Here is a 19,508-nt window from a genome sequence, read left to right as displayed (position 1 = left end):
GCCAGCACTTTTTTTCTATACGTGTACACCAAGCCACACATTCCCAGCTCAGTATACAATCGTTATGTCATCCGGACCAGGCCAGTTAAGAGGCTAGAGACTCAGAACCTGTAAGAAGACCATGAAAAGATGAACGTGCCAACAACAGAGGGGCGTGCTGCTGACATTGCAGCTCCGGAGAGGATAATTTTGCTAGTTAACTCTGCCATAATGTGCAAATATATTGTGCATACTTGCACATTATGGCAAACATCTTCTGGGGGTCAAAGTTTTGAATTTAGTCTCTCAGTTTAAGATAGTGATGTAATATATTTAACAGACAGATCATATGGCCAGATTTAGAAGATTTTGTGGTATCTTTACCATTAATGATACTATCACATTTAAGGTTTTAAATGTAGGTACTGAGGGTTCGTCTATTGAACTAATTCTTCCTTTTGGTGTCCTGATGTCCACTTTAGGATGTCATTCACATTGCCCAAGCAGCCTAACTGGACCATGCAATAACTATGGGAACATTTATATTCTAATTTTACTGTTTGGCAAGTAGATGTTATCTATGGATGTTGAGCGTCACCCTTATCAGTCAGATACCACGGTTTGCAGCTAGGCTTAAAAGGATTTTATTATTAGAAAACCTGTCACCTATATTTTTCTGCATATCAACCACATATAAGTGAGAGGGAAAAACGGAAGAAAGAGATTACCTTTAGGGTCATATGACAGGCACTGCAAAGATTTGCCTTTGCCAAAAATCCTGCTGATAAAACAGTTTCGATCTTTGTAGTCCCAAACTTTCAAGATTCCATTGTAACTTCCAATGGCAATTTGTGTCTTGCCAGGATGACAGGTAAGTGCATGGACAGCTTCACTGGGCTCTTGTAACACCTTTTTCAGCATTGTGCCATCTGTAAACACATGCAGCACCTGACCATCCCATGTGGATGCAATAAAATTGCTGAAAGATAGAATTGATATGTTTAATAGCCATAGGTAATTATGCATACATATCTTTACCAAAATTCTGTTATGCCCCATACACACGGTCGGATTTTCCGACGGAAAATGTGTGATAGGACCTTGTTGTCAGAAATTCCGACCGTGTGTGGGCTCCATCACACATTTTCCATCGGAATTTCCGACACACAAAGTTTGAGAGCAGGATATAAAATTTTCCGACAACAAAATCCGTTGTCGGAAATTCCGATCGTGTGTACACAAATCCGACGGACAAAGTGCCAGGCATGCTCAGAATAAATAAAGAGATAAAAGCTATTGGCCACTGCCCCGTTTATAGTCCCGACGTACGTGTTTTACGTCACCGCGTTCAGAACGATCGGATTTTCCGACAACTTTGTGTGACCGTGTGTATGCAAGACAAGTTTGAGCCAACATCCGTCGGAAAAAATCCATGGATTTTGTTGTTGGAATGTCTGAACAAAGTCCGAATAATCATACATGTTTAATTGGATTGCAGAATCTCCTTTGCAGGAAAACATTAATGGGATGCAGTATCATTTGTTGGCTACACGAAACAATACATTTGTTCAATATAATGATCTTTTTAATTAAAGAGTCATATCTGTTAGAAGTTAAAGTGGTATTAAACCCCAAACCAAAAATGTTATATATTGCAGCTTACCAGTCCTTCACCAGTTGTGGTAGATTTACTGATTACAGTAAAGCCCAGCAGTGCCCATCAGTGACACCAATCAGTGCCCATCAGTGACACCAATCAGTGCTTATTAGTGATGCCAGTAAGTGCTGCCTTTCAGTGCCTGCTCATCAGTGCTGCCCATCAATGCCGCCCATCAGTGCCGCATATCAGTGCTACCCATCAGTGCCCATCAGTGTGGCATATTAGTGCCACCTCATCAGTGCCACCTAATTAGTACCCTTCAGTGCTGCCTCATCAGTTCCCATCAGCACACATCATTGAAGAAGATAAAATTCCTTATTTACAAAATTTACTGATAGACACTAAGAAAAACTTTTTTTTTTCAAAATATTCGGTCTTTTATCTTTTTTTTTTTGTAAAAAATTAAAAACCCAGCGGTGATTAAATACCACCAAAAGAAAGCTCTATTTGTGTGAAACAAATTATACAAATTTCATTTGGGTACAGTGTTGCATGACTGTGCAATTATCATTCAAAATGTGACAGTGCTGACAGGCTGAAAATCGGCCTGGGCAGGAAGGGAGCGAAAGTGCCCAGTAGGCAAATGGTTAGGCAGTTACAGCAGCAGTTTTAAGCACCCCTGTCAGTGGCAAATGGTTTGTCAAAAACCTTCAAGTGCTACATCTGCAGGACAGTTTGTTCTGTTGAAAGACAACAGATACTGGCAGGATCACCATGTTAAAATAAAACAAACAAAGCCTAGAAAAGAAAACAAATGAAGCCATCACATTTAAGAATCAGTAAGCTACAATATAATAGATATTTGCTTTTGGGTATAAAGCAATTGTAAAGTCCTCATTTTTTTAAATAAAAAATATGAATTGAATTTCTAAGAGTGGCTCTGATCTCCCCTTTTAAGGGGTTCCCTGCTGGCACTCCTGGCTCCTCCTCTTCTCTGTGCACCCCCATAGGAAGCTGCTTTCTTTTAGCATTTACAGGTTGCAAGTATAATGCTATGAAAACTCCATAATATAAATTGACATTCTCAATGAAAATGATAAAATAATTATATATATATATCTTTTAGTTGAGTCATCATTTACCACATTGATCATTACCACTCAAATCAAGCACCGGCAAAGGGTACTTATTACAAATGGAGTAACAACAACCGTTGAGGAGGGGCCAAGTCCAAAGCAGCTATCCATTTACAAACCATAAAGAATATATTGAAATTTTGCCAGGCACAAACTTTCATTATATGTAAATTCTGTGGATGAAAGTATATTGTGCATCTCTTTAAAGTGGAACTTCATTCTCCCAATAAACACTGACTATTTTTAATCCTCATGCTGCTACCATTAGTAAATAGATAGGAAAGAATATCATATTCACTTGTTTTAAACTTTTTTTTTTTACATTTCTTTAGTTACTTCCTGGTTTTCAGGCCTAGGCAAATGACATCATACATCCCAGGAGTCTTCAGGAGGGGATGATGGGATATCTCAGCTAGGCACACTCTCCTGCCTGCATGTCTGAGCTAAGGGCAGATGGATTCCAGGAAGTAAATGCTACATGAATCAACTGCCCTTACTCAAGATGGCCACAGCTAAAAATATTAGGAGGTGTTTTTCAAGGTGATTTCTCAGCAAAATAAAGCATGGAGATATGGGTGGATGGGGGGATTTGCTTTGAACAGATGCGGTGTAGTTCCACTAAGTAACTCCTTAGCCATGGGGGCAGTCAAAGAAACCCAACTCCTGGCAATCAATTTGCAAGCAACAAAGAGAGCTCTGCAAATATCCTGTATAATGATGTCAGATGAAGTGTCCAACTTCACGAAGCTTTCTGGGCTATAATCTTGGCTTAATGTGTGCCTATGATGATCACAAGTTAAAGCGTTATAAAACCTACAATAGTAAAATCAGTATATGCAGTAAAGCATACTTGTTATACTCACTGTGGAACCTAAGAGGTTAATACTCTGCATTGTGTAAAAAGGCTGTTCAATCCTGTCTTCTCTGATCCTCCCATTTTACCACTGCCCCCAATCTATCTCCTGATAGAACAGAGCCTTGGAGGTACTCTGTACATGCTCAGTTTGGTGTGTATTGCTAGAGATGTTTTTTTTTTTCTTTTTTCGGGAGGGTGCACAGGGCCAATCAGCACAGTCTAGTCAGAGGGCCAGGGGTCATGCAGTCTCATAGCACAGTCAGAGGAGAATGAAAACTCCTCCTACAAGCTTTAACCAGTGCTCGGCCAGACTCTGATAGAAGTCATAAGACTGTTAAATACTGCTGATGAGAAAAGGTATTTAGCAGTTTATATTTACTAAAATAATTTCCATTTCCATGTTCTGTGTACTGTGGGTAACCAGATATAGTGAATGCATGGTCCTGGGTTAAGTAACACTTTAAGACTACTGGCTCTATATGATACCTAGCCTTATTGTAATATCCTGCTTTTATCTCTGTTGATTACACATGGATGGCTTTGTTTATACTGCATTTCTATCTTTTTCTGATTGTTACAACTTTTTGAAAAATATCCATAACTAAAGAACGCATAATATATAGCCGTATAGTGTACTGATCCAGAGCGGTTGTGTCAAAGTAGCCAAGTATACCCATGAGGGGGTGACATTCGAGAGAGACACCAAATATAATGTTTAGTGTAGGGATCACATCTTTCCAGTACCTAACAATTACAAACATTGTGACTGTGTTTAACCAGCATGTGAAATATAGTACTGTGCAAACTCCATACAGTCATGTATAAGAGGAGGCTACTGACGAAGGTGAAGAGGAGGCAACCCTGCTAAAGCCAAGGAAGGAACCCTCTATGCCATCACACTGAGATAACTAAACAACCTAGGAACTTACTGTTTAAAGAGTAACTCCACTTTTGTTGAGAAAAACCGTTGTTGCAGATTCCTACCTTTTGTTATTCTGAAGAATAATTTGTGTGTGTCCATGCAGAGTAAATCTGTATGGGAGTGGATTTATAATTATCAACCAGCTGCTGCACCTGCAGGGCACTCATGAGGAAAATTGCAGGGAAATCCCTTTAGATGTGATTTTCCTTTGAGAGTATCTCACCAAACCTGACATTTTGTTGCACGGGATGCCAAAAAAATCTGAATTGTATAATAGTGCAGACTTCTGGGAAAATCTGTGAGCCAATCACATAAGCAAGAAATAACATTTCAGGGGGCAGTCCATACACCATCTGTGTACAGAACACCTGCAGGTTGCCATATTGCATTTTTCAGAAAATGAAAGCGCTGCAGACAGTGTTAATTTTGTTGACGAAGATATTTTCTTCATAATTTTTGTCAAGGTATGTTTCCAGTGATGAAAACTAAAAAAAAACAAAAAAAACAAAAAAAACAATTTGCATTTTTGTCAGTTGATGAAAAACTGATGAAACTCAATTCCAATTTTTGTCAATGAACAAAAATGTGAGGGAGGTACAATTTGAACCCATACAAAATGATTAGGCTCAAATTGCACTGCAAAGAATCGCATGTGATTTAAACGGTGCGATTCTTGTTCGAATCACATGCGGTTTCCCGCACCGCTCCAGTGTGAACCCAGACTCAGGGGCTAAGCTGGGGAAGAGGGGGTGACGAGCCCTGACGTCACTCGGCTACACCAAACGAACCCCGCTCAGGAATGTGTAATTCCAGGGAACCGGCACTGTGCGTCCTACTGGAAGCTGGCCAGGAACCAAGCTTGCCGGGAAGCGCCGAACTGTATGTTGTCTACCGGGCGCTTGGGTTCGGCACATCTTGGATCTGGTGGACAGATTATTGGGAGGGGCTGGGGAAGACCCAGCTATCATGGTGCAAGTTGGCGCCAATGACAAAGTCAGAGGCAGATGGAGTGTCCTAAAGAAAGTTTTTAGGGACTTGGGAGCTAAGTTGAGGAAAAGGACCTCCAAGGTAGTATTATCAGGAATCAAGCCACACCAGAAAGGCAGAGGGAGATTAGGGAAGTAAACAAATGGCTGAGGAGCTGGTATAGTAAGGAGGGGTTTGGGTTCCTGGAGGATTGGGCCGACTTCTCAGTTGATAACCAGTGCTATAGAAGGGATGGACTGCACCTAAATGAGGAGGGTGCAGATCAGCTGGGCATGAAGATGGCCAAAAAGTTAGAGGGGTTTTTAAAGTAGGCGATGGGGGGGGGGGTCTAGAGGTAGAGATAGTCAGCGCGGAACATAGTCCAGAGGGTAGTATTGGGGGCATTAGTGGTAGGTTGACCAAAGCACATAAACCCAAGGTAAGTATAGTAGCAAGTCCTAGTTGTGATCTCGGAAAAACCCAATAAGAGGATAATATGCGACCGGTCTAAACTACGTGGAATGTTCACCAATGCCAGGAGCCTGGCGGACAAGATCGGTGAACTAGAGATACTGTTGTACGAGGAGGATTTGGATTTTGAGGGAATTTCAGAGACCTGGTTCAACAGCTCTCATGATTGGCTGGCAACCATTCAAGGGTATACCCTTTATTGCAAGGATAGAGAGGGTAAAAAAGGGGGAGGGGTAGGTCTATATATGAAGAATAATGTACAAGTGAGAGTGAGAGATGACATCACTAAGGGAGCTAGGGAGGTGGTGGAATCCTTATGGGTAGAGTTCCAAAGGGATGAAGCTAAGGGGAAATTAATACTGGGAGTATGCTATAAGCCCCCAAGCCTGAAGGAGGAAGTGGAGACAGATCTCCTATCACAATTTGGATTAGCAGCAAGGATGGGAAGTGTTATAATGGGGGATTTTAATTATCCAGACATAGACTGGGCGGAGGGAACCATGCATTCGTCTAAGGCTCGCCAGTTCCCAAATGTCTTGCAGGACAATTTTATGGGTCAGATGGTAGACGCACCAACTAGAAATAAAGCGTTACTGGATCTACTGATTACCAACAATTCCAGAGATAAAACGCTAATTCTCCCGCTCTTCAAGACTCTGGTCCGGCCGCACCTAGAGTATGCTGTCCAGTTCTGGGCACCAGCCCTCAGGAAGGATGTACTGGAAATGGAGCGAGTACAAAGAAGGGCAACAAAGCTAATAAAGGGTCTGGAGGATATTAGTTATGAGGAAAGATTACGAGCACTGAACTTATTCTCTCTGGAGAAGAGACGCTTGAGAGGGGATATGATTTCAATTTACAAATACCGTACTGGTGACCCCAGATGTGATGTGACATCCCACCCATTGTGTTCTTTTTTAGTTACTGGGCATGGAGGGGGGGGGGACTGTGCTGTCATTTAGGATCTGTGTACACGCCCAAATGTGTGATGTCAATATCATGTAACCTGAAAAGCTCAACTGAAACAGCAAATGTTCTCTCCAGCAATAGAGACCAAACTGAGCATGTGCAGCTTTACTACTCTGACTGTGTCTTATCTGGCCTTGCCCGGAGGGGGAGGATCTGTGCATACAGGATTAAAGAGCCTTTTTACACATTGCAGAGGACTAACCCCTTAAGTTCCACAGTGAGTATAACAAGCATGCTATTCTGCATATACAGACAGATTTTACTGTTGTGGTTTTAGTAACATTTTAGAAGAGGTAGAAGAGGCAGTGCAGGACAAATTGTCATAGGACACAAAGGAGGACTCCAGGAGTATATGAGTTTGGAAATTCTAGAGAAATGCTTAAACAATGCATTACAATTTAACTAAACCCATTCGATTTTAGATGACTAAAATGTAACGGAGATTGTAGTCGACTAAATTGTAGGAGATTTTAGACGACTAAAATGTACTGGACATTTTAGTTGACTAAGGCTTTGGTCACACCGAATGCAGCTTTGAAATCGTGCAACATTAGGTGCGACTTCATGTCTATTAGACATATGCAGAACGAAAACATTTGTTTAGTTTGGTTTCAATTCATTATTTAAATAATTTGGTTTAGTTAAATTTGTTTCCGAAATTTGTTTAGTTTATTCTTTTCGAATTTGATTCAAATTTTCCGAAAATGGTCAAATATAATTCAATTCATCTGAATTCAAATAGAATTCAAATTGGCATTCAAAATTATTCTATTTGAATTTTCGGAAGACGGTTATATTGTTTCTAATTTATTCTATTCTGTTGTTCTTTTCTATTCTCCTATTTTCTACTCAATTCTTTTCTATTCTATTCCTTTATTTTCTATTCTATTCTATTTTATTCTATTCTTGTTTTTGAATTCGATTTGGAATTTCGTCCGAATTTCGTTTTGTTATTTCGGATTTGTTTAAATTGATCACTATTGTAATTCAGATACATCCGAATCTCAGAATAATGAAAAATTAATCTGAATTTTGATTCAGAACTAAACGAACCGCACATGTCTAATTTCTATGCAAGTCGCACCTGAACTTGCAAAAAGTAGTGACTGAACTACTTTAAAAATAGGTGTGACTATAACTGAGTCAGAGTCACACCGATTTGACTGCTTCAATTGCAGACAATATGGTGCAATTTGAAACTATCAAATCGCATGAGAAGTTGCACTGGTGTGACCAGGTGCTAAAATATGACTAAAACTAATGCCGCGTACACAAGAGCGGACTTTTCAACCAGACTGGTCCGACGGACCGAGTCCGGTGGACAATTCAACCGTGTGTGGGCATCATCAGACCTGTAGCAGACTTTTTCGGTCGAAAATCTGACGGACTTTAGATTTGGAACATGTTTCAAATCTTTCTGACGGACTCGAGTCTGGTCGAAAAATCCGCTCATCTGTATGCTAGTCCGACGGACAAAAACCGACGCTAGGGCAGCTATTGGCTACTGGCCAATAACTTCCTTATTTTAGTCCAGTCGTACGTCATCATGTACGAATCCTGTCGGACTTTGGTGTGATCATGTGTAGGCAAGTCCGTTTGTTGGGAAAGTCCATCGGAAGTCTGCCGAAAGTCCGTCGGATAGACCGTCGGACCAGCCCGGTCGAAAAGTATGCCCATGTGTACGCCGCATTAGACAATTCAGAAGACTAAAATACGACAAACTAAAATGGCATTTTAGGCAAAAGACTATGACTAAAACTAAATTGAAATTTTACATCAAGATCAGCATTGACTGTAGATTGAAAAGGAAAGGTAATTTTTAGGTTTTAATAATAATTTTTTTATTTGCTATTTTTTTTTTCACGAAAGTGGAGTTACCCTTTAGTCAAAATAAGCCCTTCAGTATAAACTAGGTATTCCGACTTACCTTACAGCAAACTGATCCCCTGTAATAGAACAATCTTGAGGATATTTTGTATTATTGCTTGCTGGTACAGGGGAGCTTTTTGAGAAAGAAATGGACCGGATTGGAGTCAGATTAAGATGACTGTACCAGTTTAGAAGTTGTAGTTGTTGGTCATAAAATTTCACATGTCCACGAGAATCACCAGTGACATAATATCTGCAAAAGAAGGAATGTAACAATATCAGTGTGTGATGCAGAGACATTGAGGGGGAATAAGAACATTCACAATTAAGGGGTGAGTAATGTAGAAACACCTGACCACAGTAATCATTCCTATCAGCTCCAACTGATCTTTCTGCTGCTGGAAATGTGTCCAAAGACAGCAATGTCAGTAAGGCTCGATTCACATCTATGCATGTTGCTTTTGAGTGTTTCTGCCGTGCTTTTTGCTGTGCTTTGCGATTTGTGTCTTTTTTTTTTTTTACATTCACTGTATATAGCTGGTGGGTAAGGAGCAGGTCAGGAAGTCAGCTGCTTGGGGCCTTAGCAATGGATGAGTCATCAGCTGTCAGCAAGCTTCCGCGCTGACAGCTGAATGTTAAAAAAAAAAATTGCCGGCTAAAAAAATTCACGAAAAAAAACGTCACAAGGGGCGGGTTCTACGGGTGACATCATCGGATGGCCACACATAAGAGATGTCAGGCAGCTGGGGACATCACAACGGAGGAAGCATCAGGACAAGAGCAGATTTTTTTGTTTTTAGCAGGTAACCGTTGGCGAGGAAGAGGACAGTGGCGAGGGAGAAGAGAGCTCTGTAAGAAGATGGCGGCGGGAGAGACAGCAGCGGAAGAAGACGACTCAGGGAGAAGACGGCACCGGGAAAGACGGCGGCGGGAGAAGACAGAGCTATTTTTTAAAGAAAGGACTTGTCAAAAAACTGCTCTTGTTTTTTTTTACATTTCACTGCTTTTTTGGTGAATGGATAGGGTACACGATACCCATTCACATGGGGGGGGGGGGGGCGGGATCTGAGGGGGCCTCAGTTAAACCGTGGCAAAAAAAACGCAGTACTTGTGTTTTGGATGCGGGTCCATTGAAGTCTATTACATGCAAAACGCTGCATTTTGCGGGAAAAAAAGTTCCCTGACCCTTTCCAAAACCTCAGAGGCATGTGTTTGATGTGAACCCACGTTAAAATAATTCCCTTCATTTCTGGAAAATGCAAAAAGCATCAAAAAACGTATTAGTGTGAATCAAGATGTAATATGGACATATTTATTGGAGTTTTACATATATATAGATATTTTATATATATATATATATATATCTATATCTATCTATATATATAGATAGACAAAGCTTCTAATCCACTCCCTGGTCATCTCCCGCCTTGACTACTGCAACTCCCTCCTCATTGGTTTACCTCTAAATAGGCTATCCCCACTTCAGTCCATCATGAACGCTGCGGCCAGGCTCATCCACCACACAAACCGCTCAGCGTCTGCTACACCCCTCTGCCAATCCCTCCATTGGCTGCCACTCAGTCACCGAATTAAATTCAAGATACTAACTATAACTTACAAAGCCATCCACAACCTGGCCCCTAGCTACATCTCTAACCTAGTCACAAAATACCAACCTAATCGTTCTCTTCGCTCCTCCCAAGACCTCCTGCTCTCAAACTCCCTTGTCACCTCATCCCATGCTCGCCTTCAGGACTTCTCCAGAGCCTCCCCCATCCTCTGGAATGCTCTACCCCAATCCGTCCGATTTTCTCCTACCTTATCCACTTTCAGACGATCCCTGAAAACTCATCTCTTCAGAGAAGCCTATCTGGCCCCCACCTAACAACTGTACATTTATCTTCTCAATCAGCACATCACCCACAGTTATTACCTCTTGTATCTCTTGACCTTCCCTCTTAGATTGTAAGCTCTAAGGAGCAGGGCCCTCTGATTCCTACTGTATCAAATTGTATTGTATTTGTACTGTCTACCCTCAAGTTGTAAAGCGCTACGTAAACTGTTGGCGCTATATAAATACTGTATAATAATAATAATATATATATATATATATATATATATATATATATATATATATATATACACAGTGGGAACAGAAAGTATTCAGACCCAATTACATTTTTCACTCTTTGTTATATTGTAGCCATTTGCTAAAATCATTTAAGTTCATGTTTTTCCTCATTAATGTACACACGACACCCTATATTGACAGAAAAACACAAAATTGTTGACATTTTTGCAGATTTATTAAAAAAGAAAAACTGAAATATCACATGGTCCAAAGTATTCAGACCCTTTGCTGTGACACTCATATATTTAACTCAGGTGCTGTCCATTTCTTCTGATCATCCTTGAGATGGTTCTACACCTTCATTTGAGTCCAGCTGTGTTTGATTATACTGATTGGACTTGATTAGGAAAGCAATACACCTGTCTATATAAGACCTTACAGCTCACAGTGCATGTCAAAGCAAATGAGAATCATGAGGTCAAAGGAACTGCCTGAAGAGCTCAAAGACAGAATTGTGGCAAGGCACAGATCTGGCCAAGGTTACAAAAAAAATTCATAAGGTTCCTAAGAGCACAGTGGCCTCCATAATCCTTAAATGGAAGATGTTTGGGACGACCAGAACCCTTCCTAGAGCTGGCCGTCCGGTCAAACTGAGCTATCAGGGGAGAAGAGCCTTGGTGAGAGAGGTAAAGAAGAACCCAAAGATCACTGTGGCTGAGCTCCAGAGATGGGAGAAAGTTGTAGAAAGTCAACCATCACTGCAGCCCTCCACCAGTCGGGGCTGTATGGCAGAGAGGCCCGACGGAAGCCTCTCCTCAGTGCAAGACACATGAAAGCCCGCATGGAGTTTGCTAAAAAACACCTGAAGGACTCCAAGATGGTGAGAAATAAGATTCTCTGGTCTGATGAGACCAAGATAGAACTTGTTGGCCTTAATTCTAAGCGGTATGTGTGGAGAAAACCAGGCACTGCTCATCACCTGTCCAATACAGTCCCAACAGTGAAGCATGGTGGTGGCAGCATCATGCTGTGGGGGTGTTTTTTAGCTGCAGGGACAGGGCGACTGGTTGCAATCTAGGGAAAGATGAATGCGGCCAAGTACAGAGATATCCTGGACGAAAACCTTCTCCAGAGTGCTCAGGACCTCAGACTGGGCCGAAGGTTTACCTTCCAACAAGACAATGACCCTAAGCACACAGCTAAAATAACAAAGGAGTGGCTTCACAACAACTCTGTGACTGTTCTTGAATGGCCCAGCCAGAGCCCTGACTTAAACCCAATTGAGCATCTCTGGAGAGACCTAAAAATGGATGTCCACCAACGTTTACCATCCAAACTGACAGAACTGGAGAGGATCTGCAAGGGGGAATGGCAGAAAATCCCCAAATCCAGGTGTGAAAAACTTTTGCATCTTTCCCAAAAAGACTCATGGCTGTATTAGATCAAAAGGGTGATTCTACTAAATACTGAGAAAGGGTCTGAATACTTAGGACCATGTGATATTTCAGTTTTTCTTTTTTAATAAATCTGCAAAAATGAAAAAACAATTCTGTGTTTTTCTGTCAATATGGGGTGCTGTGTGTACATTAATGAGGTAAAAAATGAACTTAAATGATTTTAGCAAATGGCTGCAATATAACAAAGAGTGAAAAATTTAAGCGGGTCTGAATACCTTCAGTCCCCACTGTATATATATATATATATATATATATATATAATATCTATCTATCTATCTATCTATCTATCTATCTATCTATCTATCTATCTATCTATCTATCTATCTATCTATCTATCTATCTATCTATCTATGTATATACACACACACACAGTATCTCACAAAAGTGAGTACACCCCTCACATTTTTGTAAATATTTTATTATATTTTTTCATATGCAATGTAAAGTAGTGAGTGTACAACTTGTATAACGGTGTAAATGTGCTGTCCCCTCAAAATAACTCAACACACAGCTATTAATGTCTAAACCGCTGGCAACAAAAGTGAGTACACCCCTAAGTGAAAATGTCCAAATTGGGCCCAAAGTGTCAATATTTTGAGTGGCCACCATTATTTTCCAGCACTGCCTTAACCCTCTTGGGCATGGTGGTTCACCAGAGCTTCACAGGTTGCCACTGGAGTCCTCTTCCCTTCCTCCATGACGACATCACAGGGCTGGTGGATGTTAGAGACCTTGTGATCCTCCACCGTTTGAGGATGCCCCACAGATGCTCAATAGGGTTTAGGTCTGAAGACATGCTTGGCCAGTCCATGACCTTTACCCTCAGCTTCTTTAGCAAGCCATTGGTCGTCTTGGAGGTGTGTTTGGGGTCGTTATCATGTTAGAATACTGTCTTGCGGCCCAGTCTCCTAATGTATAAAGTTGTCTGTTTTTTTAAAGGCAAGCATATCAGATCATGAAATTTATTATATTCTGTTATGTAGAATTGTTGCTAATAGGTTTCATGTATAGTGGATTGTGGATTGTGGAGGTGGATGCAGCATATTGCAACAATTTGTTAAAACTAGCATACGAGGGAATAACAAATTCCTTGTTTTTCATAGAAGTTTGGGAGATGTGTATTTAAATGACGTGCTATAGTGTCTGTATATGCGATCTGTAATGATGCCCCTATAAATGGGATCCCTGGCATGGTTACAATCTGGGAGCAGGAGGGCTGATTCTTGGCCCCTTGCCCGACCAAGGTGGTGGGGTTGAGGTGGTAGGAGTCTTGGGTAATCCCATTTAACGGTACATCTATATTGCAAAGATTACTATGTCACCTGAAATAGAACGCTATTTGAGATGTATTGCCCATGGCTGGAAATATGAGGGTCAGGTGATGTGAGGACACGTCTTTGGTTCGGTAGGATTGAGCTTTTTTGCCTTGTATAGGCCAGCTTTGCTTATGCTGTCAGATATTGCGATACTCGCGCTGGCTCTACTGCACATGTGTGCACTTTCGATTTGCCTTCAGGCCGTGAGTATGGTTCAGCGCATGCACGGGAACGTGGGCGGCGCCTTTGTGTTATTTTCTTGTTACTAAGTAGGCTAATTGGAGACGACCTACAACTTGAGAACATCCTCTCCTTCTCTAACCTGACACTTATAGTAATTAAAACGTTTTTGGCGCCAACCACTGGCAATATTAGATCAGTCTGGATGGAAGGATTGGTAGACGGTGCTGTGCTATGTAGTGGGAGCTAATCTAGGTGAGTGTAATGGATATTTGATTAGGTTAATACTGATACTACCTATGCTGTTTGGAGGAGCTGACTCCAATTTATTGGCTGTACTATTATATATCTTATAGACTCTCTGGCTGCATATACTGAATAGGATATGACGAGAGATGCTTGTTACTTAGAGATATCATCCCGGTATAGAGTTTTTTGTCACAAGTTAGACGGTAGGTGTGCACACTATTGCATTGTTTCTTCTCACTTGAATGCACATACATATCTAGGGAATGGGATCATACTGTTCATACCACACTATTTTGGATTGTTTGTAGCTTTCATTTCTAACAACATCCTGAAAGGGGACAAAAGGACTCCGGTTTAAACAGCACTATTGAGTAAAATCTTCAATACTATTGAGGTACATTTTCCTGCTTGTCTCTTTGTGATGACCTCAGTAACCTGGTTTCAGCATACTTAATATTGATTTTGTACTTTGTGTGGATTATATAGGGATAATGCTGGTGAACGCCTGCAAGGTCTTCAGGCCTTTACCTGTGGCTGAGGGCAGTCCCCTTGTCCTCTTTATCTTTTTTGGGATCCCCTCGCCAGTAAGTACTATATTATCTTGGCTAAATACCTAACTTTGCATTTACCTCATCCCATAACACTCCCTACCAATTCCATGCTTATTGGTATTTTTCAGAATAGAACCACACGGTCATCTCATTTCCCTATATATGCTCATTTATTTACTGTTTGAAGACATTAGCTATCGGATTGCTCCCCCATGACACTTGGCACGTAAATTCTTGAGTGCTCCTTTTCTAGATGTGAGTAGCCCTCGATGTACGTCTTTTTACCCAATTGGATTGTATGCTACAATGAATATGCTGCACTCCAAAATAATCAAAATGCAAATAATGTTTATGTTCTTTTTTTCTCTCTGAACAGAATCTCTGTTTTTAGTCAAGAATGTAAGGTCCTGAGGAAGCACAGATGTGAAATGCGTTGACCTCGACACTGTACTAACAGAGATCTATTATATAATAATAACCGATCAAATTGATTAGAGGTCAAATTGATTGGAGCCATATAATTGTCAGGGCTGGGCTTAGCCCTTCCTTCTCTGAGCTGGCCGCTCAGCTGTTGGCTAATTGCCAGCTCCCATCTCTCTCCACAGTTACTCAGCTGTTGTTGATATCCCGCTGGTCAGTCCTGCCTACTTAAGCCGTCCAGTCCAGAGGAGCTCTGCCTTCGCCTTGGTCAACGTCACAAGAAACATCTCCTGCGTTCCTGTTTAAAGACTGGTTTTGCTGACATCCCTTCTGGCTCCAGATCCTGCTTGCTGTTCCACTACTTTGATCCCTGACTTCTGGCTTGGCAGACTATCCATTCTGGTTACTGAACTTTGGCTATGTTTTGACTACGTTTGTTCTTTTTACTTTTATTATTAAACAAGTGTGATTTAACTGTACTTCTGCCTTGGTCTGATTTCATGGTTTTGACAATAATTTTGAATTGATTTTACCTGTAAAATATTTTTTAACTAACTTGTAATAAAAATATTTAGTATTATTTTTGTTTCAATGTCCTTCACTGGTACCGTTAAAGTCCGTTACATCAGTCCTATCTTTTAAAATATCACAAAGGATAAGGTATCCCCATAGCCCATACAACTCCATATACAGTGTGTGTGTGTAGTATCACTTTAAGTAAACTTTCTCTTTCATTGTGAGCCTTTTCTGCAAATTTGTATTTATTTATTTATTTATTTAATTTATTAAAATAAAACCTTTATCGGAAAAGCTGATCCTGACAAGATGCTGTACTTTACATTTCATTATTGCTCTTGGTGCTGAATTAATAAATATTCTTTACTGTGTAGTTACTGCTTTCTGTAAGTTTAATATAATGTTTTGTGGGAGGTATATTTTTAGTTTACATAATAAAATATATCTCATTGGAATTGCCACTTCAAACTGTTTTTTGCCTTCTTAATTACTGTGTCTAGTTGTTGTCATTACCTGTCATGGGCAGTGAGCACAGTAATTGCATCTTTCTGCAGATGCATCAGCTTTAATGCTTTCTTATTATGTGGCTTTATGAAAGCTTTTGCTCTGATCGAAGAGGGATTCATGGTCTCCCAGACAACCAATTTTCCTGCAGATGTAGCTGTCAAGGATCTTACATTACCAGAATGGAAAACCGATTGGCTAAAGGCTCCCACAACTTTGTTAAAGGTCTGCAAAAAGAACACAATAATAGTGAAATTGAATTAATTATTGATAAAGTAAATGTGATCATGTTAAAGAGGAAGTAAACTTAGAAAAAAAAAATCCTGATAATGAATATAGCCACTACACAAAAGCATTTTAAATCATTCCATCTTATAAATAAACCTCGTTGGTCCCTTCTTACTTTTTAGCAGCTTGTTTTTGTTTCCATGCCACTGGTCCGAAGCCGGTGCCATTTTTACTTCTGTCTTCCGCATCTGTGCACTGTAAAACTTCCGCCCTTTGTTGTAGTAACGGCCGGAATCTCACACATGCACATTGCATGAAAACCAGCCCCCATTTACATTCTAGGATTACTATGGCAACGAAGTCCGCCATATCTACAATTTACACATATGTACCTGTTTTCTGAACGGAGGTACTAATAAAAGTGAAAAGAAATATAACATTGTGGGATATTTGCTGTTTTGGTGTAGTTTTAGCAAGTTGCATTCTGTCCTTGGTGATCGGTGCTGAGGTTTACACTTCCATGTGACGTAGCAAGTCACATGGGGTGTCTCAGGAAGAAGAGCACAGGGCTGTAGTCTCGTGGGATTGCAATGCAATGCCGCAGGGAGTGGATGACAGAGGCATGGCATCGACTGGAAAAGACTGACGGCACACACCTCATGCCATAAATAGGCACAAATCTGCACATGCGCCAATGATGTCATAAAAGTGATTCTGGCTCAACAGAATGACAAAGGTTAGGCAAATTGTAAAAAGAGCACCATGTACCTTGATTAGAAATGATTTTGATGCAGCAAAGTGCAAATGTTGAGTCTACAACCACTTTAAATACTTGGAGGTAAAAAATTCTACTAATACTGCATACTATCTCATTTCAGAGAGTTTATATATTGAGTTTAATTTAGAGAAGAAAATCCCAATAATACACTACTATAAGTATACAAATAAGGAAAAATGAAATAAAGGGTCTTAAGCTGGCCATGGATGGATTGATGGTTTGCCAGTTCAGCAGGGACCGGCCAAGATGTGATCCATATATGGGCAGGCTGATTGTATGCAATTCGATCCATCGATCGACTTGGGTACAACCAGCCTTTCAAGATTTTTTACATGTGATTACCATAGCCGCTAGCAGTAATCATTGTGTTCTGCCGGCCAGGAAGGCTCTCTGCGGCAACAGTGGCTGCATTCAATCAGGATGTCGGCTGTCAGGCAGGGAGATTCCTCCATTCACGCTGTTTAGTGTAGATGAGGGAATCAACTAAAATTCTCTTGTCCAGTCCCAAAAAATCTTACAATGCATGGCCAGTTTAACACTGGGCTACTTATTGCAGCTTGCAATTGGACTGAGCAAGGCTAGTCTATGATGGCTATTTGAAAGTAAAGAACGGGAAACTGGAACAAAAAAGGGGCTGTTGCACAGGGTGAATTAAATGAATACTCAATACCAATTGTACCCAACTGAATTAGACATATAGCTCCCCAATAGGAATTAACTCAGGTGTGTTTGGATCCCAGTCTGAACCCACCTAAGCAACCCCCCCAGGAAGTAGTCACTGTATTGTGCCAATCATAAGCATCCGAGGCATTTCCTGCCCCATAGCCCCAGGTATACAAGGGGCTTGTATACATGCTGCTGCATGGCAGTGAATGCCTCTTATGATTGGCCCAGTACAGTGACAGTTTCCTGGCAGGATCACTCAGTAGGGTTCGGACTAAGATCCAAACACACCAAACCTCATACTTACTCTCCAATAAGTTAAGTTACACTCCCTGCTAGTTAGAGAGTTCTGGTTCTGACTCAGCAGGGGGCATGTCAGACCTTGGCAGAGAGACCACTGCTTGCACACAGAGAGCCGGGGTTTTTTTTACAGCATGCTGGCAGGGGATAGGCTTTTTCTCTCTGGTTGTAGCTGCTTTCTAAAGAAAACAAACTGTAAGACATTGAACACTTTCTGTATTTTTGCACCTGAAAAGTATTTAGGTGACTTAAACTTAACGATCAATTGGGCTTTAACAATTTAAGTGATTATGTGCAGCAACAGATATTGTCACCATAGAAAGCTATTTTAAATCCTGCCATCGGGCAATATTTCACCTTTTGGTTATGTATAGAGTAAATATTTTGCTTTGCAACCTTAGACTAAGCTTGGAACACTGTTCAAAGCCAGGGATTCCATTCCCATGATGCGCAGATGAAGGGACGCAGGCTTTCAGTATGCCCACCCAGAGTGATGTGTGCAATGAATAAAGAAAATGCCACTCTCCCAATCAGCCAGCATAACCTGTGTATAAGTATCGGCTTCAGCCTACATGTCTCCACCAAGAAACCACACCTGCTAATGCGTTTCGCCCCACCCACCATGTCTTAGTCATAAGGGTAAATAAAGTCAAGAAAATGTACTTACGGTATCATTTAGGGGAGGAGCTGTGTATTCCAAAAGAGAGTTATCCTGTTAGTGGGGAAAATAAAGTAAGGCAACAGTGATTTAAAGTGCACATTTTGTTTCATGATAAATTAAAGGTAAAAATTAGGGTTGCCAAAAAAAAAAAAAAAAAGTTGCTGGTACACATTGTGTATATAACTGTATATAGGGTAGATAGGTGCCTAACATTAAAATTCTAAATATGTCAGTTATCCTCTTTAACCATTTCAGCCCCGGAGGATTTGGCTGCTCAATGACCGGAACACTTTTTACAATTTGGCATTACGCTGCTTTAACTGGTAATTGCGCGGTCATGCAATGCTGTACCCAAACAAAATTTGCGTCCTTTTTTTCCCACAAATAGAGCTTTCCTTTGATGGTATTTGATTGCCTCTGCAATTTTTATTTTTTGGGATATAAACGGAAAAAGACCGAAAATTTTGAAAAAAAATTATATTTTTTACTTTTTGTTATAAAAAAAATTTAATAAACTCAATTTTAGTCATACATTTAGGCCAAAATGTATTCAGCCACATGTCTTTGGTAAAAAAAAAATGTCAATAATCGTATATTTATTGGTTTGGGCAAAGCGTCTACAAACTAGGGTACATTTTCTGGAATTTACGCAGCTTTTAGTTTATAACTATCTATCTCATTTCTTGAGGTGTTAAAATGGCAGGGCAGTACAACCCCCCCCCACAAAATGACCCCATTTTGGAAAGTAGACGCCCCAAGGAAATTGCTGAGAGGCATGTTGAGCCCATTGAATATTTTATTTTTTTGTTACAAGTGATTGAAAAATGACAACAAAAAAAAAAAATT

The 19,508-nt window shown here is 40.5% G+C and overlaps 1 protein-coding gene across 1 annotated transcript in view; it reads right to left on the bottom strand.

Moving 5' to 3' along the window:
- Positions 1-19,508, bottom strand: part of CFAP251 (cilia and flagella associated protein 251) — a 130,668-nt gene that overhangs the window by 68,197 nt on the left and 42,963 nt on the right. The window contains exons 10-13 of the mRNA XM_073626813.1: positions 18,669-18,713; positions 16,042-16,259; positions 8,827-9,021; positions 708-958 (exon numbers count right to left, since the gene is read on the bottom strand). Coding sequence (XP_073482914.1) covers positions 708-958; positions 8,827-9,021; positions 16,042-16,259; positions 18,669-18,713 — 709 coding nt within the window. The remainder of the gene's footprint in view (positions 1-707; positions 959-8,826; positions 9,022-16,041; positions 16,260-18,668; positions 18,714-19,508) is intronic.

The sequence above is a fragment of the Aquarana catesbeiana genome, linkage group LG01, assembly GCF_042186555.1.
Source record: "Aquarana catesbeiana isolate 2022-GZ linkage group LG01, ASM4218655v1, whole genome shotgun sequence".
Taxonomy (NCBI): domain Eukaryota; kingdom Metazoa; phylum Chordata; class Amphibia; order Anura; family Ranidae; genus Aquarana; species Aquarana catesbeiana.
The sequence above is the reverse complement of the archived record's forward strand: the minus strand, read 5'-3'. Positions and strand labels throughout refer to the sequence as shown.